The 4,701-nt window shown below is 41.2% G+C and overlaps 1 protein-coding gene across 1 annotated transcript; it reads right to left on the bottom strand.

Moving 5' to 3' along the window:
- On the bottom strand, nucleotides 1-4,701 carry LOC144691183 (lysophosphatidic acid receptor 6). The gene is made up of 2 exons (XM_078559248.1): nucleotides 4,513-4,701; nucleotides 1-1,992 (listed from the first exon to the last, which is right to left on the bottom strand). Exon 2 carries the CDS (start codon nucleotides 1,923-1,925, stop codon nucleotides 948-950), a length of 978 nt encoding a protein of 325 aa, XP_078415374.1. The 5' UTR covers nucleotides 1,926-1,992; nucleotides 4,513-4,701; the 3' UTR covers nucleotides 1-947.

The raw sequence follows: 4,701 nt of genomic DNA, 5'->3' as shown, positions 1-4,701 counted from the left end.
TATGAGTGGCAGCGCTGCCTGTGTGGGTGGGGGGAGGAGGGCGAGCAGTGCGAGCATGAACTTTGTGCATGCGCGTGAGTGCACGCTTGAGAATCTCCCTGAGTCACAGAGCTGCTTCAGGGAGACGAAGAGTTTAAAAAAATAATAAAGAAATGAAAAATGTTATAAAACCTGTCCCCTCATGTGACTGTCACATGAACAGGGACATGTTATTAATTAAGTTTTATAATTTTTATTTTATTCTTATTTGCTTTAGGAAACCTCATCCCACTCATAGATGAGGTTTCTTAAAAAGTGCAATGGCCACTTGGCTTTTTTGCCTGCCCGCCTACTGTAAGGTTGGACGGGCAGCAAAAAATGTCAGTTAATTGAGACTTTAATGGCCTTAACAGGCATGTTAATTGTCGGCAGGCGCACTGTCGATTCACTCGCGCGCCCGCCGACCGAAATATCGTGCGACTGTGTGTTGACGTTGGGACGCTTGCCCGATGTCAACACATTTCATTTTACATTCGAGCAGGTCGGGCGTGCGCCAGTCCGCTGAGGTAAAAACCGTGCCCTAGGAAACACTTCCACACACAAAGGATGGCAGTTTGGGACCCTCTTCCAAGAATGGCAACTAATACTAGATAAATTGTTCATCCTAAGTCTGAGATTGTAGATTTTTCTTAACCAAGGGACATGGAGCAAAGGTGGGTATACAGACTTAGGCCACAGATCAGCCATGATCTCACTGAATGGTGGAACAGGCTCGAGGGACTATTTGGCTTATTCCTGTTCCCATATTCCTGACCACTGCACTGAGATAGGAAAGCAGTAAATTGTCACTTTGACTTCAAAACTCAGCTGGTATAGTCACACAACCAGCATATATTCAGACTCTGAGTGACATAGTTTGTACACGTGTCTGGCAGTATCAGATTTCAGTTTTCTGCCAGGCTATGGTGCTAACCTGCTGAACTGATTTTTTTCCCCCTATTGAAATTTAAAACTTGCTGAATGGATCTCTTTTTTCGATTGTAATTTGACCTAAAATGGTTGGTTGCAAAGTAATATATCAAAGGGTCTAAGCAGCTGTTGAGGCTGACTAAGGCCATTGTAACTCGCCTGAACTTGTAGAGAAAGCTCTTGAAAGCACAGTTTTGAATGAAGTCCAAGCGAGCGAGGAAATAGAACAAATGGGTGACATGATAAGGGAAAAAACAAACAACTGAGATCACCAAAATGACCCGGATCATTGTCAAAGCCTTTTCCTTGTAGGCACTACTTTTAAGCTGAGCTACTTTCTTGGCTGCCAAAGGGTAAAATATTATGATGATTGTAAACGGGATGAAGAAACCAAACAAGAGTGCCAGAATGTTATAGGCTGCCATTCTGTTGAACAAGGTATCGAGGTCAAAGTTCTCGAAGCAAGTTGTTGTGTTTTTGAAAGTGTTGTTGAGTGTACCGCCAAAGATTAGGGGAAGCATGATGGTCAGGGAGAGGATCCACACCAGAGCTGAGATTATCTTCGAGCAGTGCGTGTTTCTCATCCTGATGTATTTTCTTGGGTGGACCACTGCTAAATAACGGTCCAGGCAAATGAGGCTGAGAAAAGCGAGGCTGACGTATATGTTAGCAAAATAGAGGGTCCCCGTAATCCGGCAGGTTATGTCCCCGAAGGGCCAGTCGTTCTTTCTTATGTGGTAGTAGATTCGAAAGGGCAAGGTGCAAATGTAAATGATGTCTGCAACAGCCAGGTTTGTAATGTACATGTAGGATGGGGAGGCTTTCTTCATTTTCTTGGTCAATAAACACAAAGCTGAAACATTTCCAATCGAGCCCAGAATGAACACAATGCTGTGGACTACTGGAAATAAATAGAACTGGAAATTAGCCTCATAACTGCAGCTAACGTTTGAGGGAATGTTTTGTGAGCTGTTCATGTTTTCGTCTCCCTTCAGCTGACCTCTGACTCCGTTATATGATCAATGTAGTGGGTTTTAAGGAGATCTGGACACATAAAAAAATTAAATGTTACCAGAGGAATTGTTATCTACAAGGAACACAGTAAAAGCTGTTGTTCTTTTTATCTTTTCATCTAGAATTTATCACATAGAAAACAACCAAGAAAAGCCTTCATTCTCACAAACAAAGACGATAACAGAAATATTGGGTAGGGTTTCAGGTAGAGTTGCCAACTGTGATTAAATGTATTGCTGGATGTTTCATCACATGACTTGCCCCAATGCTCCAGCCATTTGTTGACCATCTATCCTTGTGATGCACTGTCTTCCTACTTCAACTGGAAAGCAAAAAGACTCATTGCCCATTTGGATGATGATTGCCACCCAAACAGCCCTTTTTCAATATTTTTATACCTTGTAAAAAGAAATGTCCAAGGGATTGTTTTCTAAAATAACTATCTTTTTTAATGTCCTGATGGTTTTCTCCAGGGTTGCACACAGCAGTGTCCTGGAGATTGATTTTCAATTCCTGGAGACTCCAGACCAATCCTATAGGGTTGGCAACCCAAGTATCAGGGAATAACACACATTTTCAGATTCAGGTAAGTACATAAGCTTTGGGTGAAAAGGTACAGGAATAGGGAGCAGTTGGATGTTTTATTCTGGAAGAAGAAAGGACACTTGCATTTATATAGTGACTTTCACAAGCTCAGGACTTCCCACAGCACTGAAAAGTACTTTTTGAAGTGCAGTCACTGATAATAATGTAGGAAAGATCAGCCAATTTGCGCATGGCAAGTTCCTACAAAACATTCACTGTCATAATGAGTATGATGTCAGCTGAAGAATAGATATTGGCCAGGACATTGGGGAGAACTCCCCTGCTCTTCTTCAAAATAGTGTCATGAGACTGTAATAATTATAGTTTTGATAAATGTAGGGCTGTAGCTTTAAGAATAATCCTGTGTTTAACATCACATGGTCTGTGTAAACCAATGAGTTAGCAGTGTGGGGAACCTCTAGGGGAGAGTTCTTCTTTAGTTATAGAGTTTGATGCATGCATGTAGTTGCTGCTGCTGTCTTGTAAATAAAGTTCAATGTTTCCACCAAGAAAAGTTGCCTGGAAAATCAACTCTATAACAGAGGTCTTTTACGGTCAGCTGATCGGGGCCACATCTGATCTGATCGGAGAAGGGTGAACATTTAAGAGTTCATTCCCAAATCACACGGGAGCAGACACAAAAGGGCATGCTTATTTTGATACTTTGTAAGTGTGGGAGTTGTATCATATGATATCACAAGGTATGCCCATTAGTCCAAAGAATCTACTGTTGCCAACGGAGATGGGTATTTAAAAGTTACAAGTTTGGAATTCCTTGCTGCAGTTAATTACTGGGCTAAACTGCCTATCCCAAGCCAGATCAATTTTTGCTTTTTTAAAGTTTTTCATACCTTCAGCTGGCTCCCTAACTCTGGAAGCAAGGTCTCATAGTCAGTTTGCTTTCCTCTCAACTTGAGGTGTGAGCTCGCATTGTGCTTCCATGGGTGCCTGACCGATGTATGTCCTAAACCCAGGGATCAGGGAGGCAATTAGTGGGCTTGCAGGAGTGTGGTCTCTCCCTCCATAGGACCAGGGGAAATACAGGATCTGGATTTAGATGATAGAGGTTGATTCGATTATTGTTGTTAAGAAATGTAAATAGTATTTTAAGTTACACTTCTCTAAGTAAATCATCCAGAATTTTGCATTTAAGGGTATAATGAGGGGTGATTTCTGGCCTTCCAGCTCCATGGTGCTGCTTAGGAAGTGGAAGCTAACATCCACATTGCTGCCGATGTAGTGAATCCTGTTGTTTAGCTGATGAATTTGCTTGTTAATGAGAATGAGTGAAAGGGTCTTGGGCTGACTCCCAGGTTTCTGCCTTCCCATGGATTAGCTGAGTCAAGGCAACAAACGCTGTGATAATGGAATGAGTCTGAATCACATATTAATTTCAATCCAGCACCACATCTTAGGCCTGCAACACTTGGAAGCAATCTGTACAGACGCACATTTGCTTACATTTTTACAGCATAATTTGTTGTAACATACTTCACAGAACATAAACCAGTAACTTTAATGTACAAAACCTCTGGGTTTGTTCCAGCTAGATATTGTTAGGAGCCACTAGCCAACTCACATTTGATCTCAGTTGAAATTCGTTGTTATCGCCTATATAAGATGATTAAATATCTGCAGCAAATAAAGAATAAGAAACTTCTCCACATGGGAAGTGGTCATTCATATAATTATTGTCGCTGTTATATTAAAAACCTTACTGTTTTTTAAATTGTGAAGTGTGAATGGACCTGTAAACACCAGGATATAACCGCACCTGACGTTGTAATATTGGGCAGAAAGAGTATCAGTTGCATTAAATAGTTTCATTTCATGTATTTCACTTGCTTCCTTTGAAGGTTTTTCTCAGCTTATAAGAACGTGGACAATTTCACTTTCTTGGGATCTGCTTTATAGGTAGGCCCATGGAATAATAGCAGAAAATACAATATATTATACATCACTCACCAAGTATGGCTAACAGTTTTTCAGATATGATCCTTTCCGGCTTTACAATAATCTCAGTGGTTGAGTTTGTTTTGAAAATCAGGATCCTGTGCAGCTAGCTGAAAGCAGGTCTCAAATACGTTCATTCTACTTTTCAGACGGCAACTTCACCCCACACGTTGCAACAGCGACAAATGGTTTACGTCACGG

The sequence above is a fragment of the Cetorhinus maximus genome, chromosome 15 (assembly GCF_964194155.1).
Source record: "Cetorhinus maximus chromosome 15, sCetMax3.hap1.1, whole genome shotgun sequence".
Lineage (NCBI taxonomy): Eukaryota > Metazoa > Chordata > Chondrichthyes > Lamniformes > Cetorhinidae > Cetorhinus > Cetorhinus maximus.
Note: the sequence above shows the minus strand (reverse complement) of the source record. Positions and strands in the feature narration are given on the sequence as shown.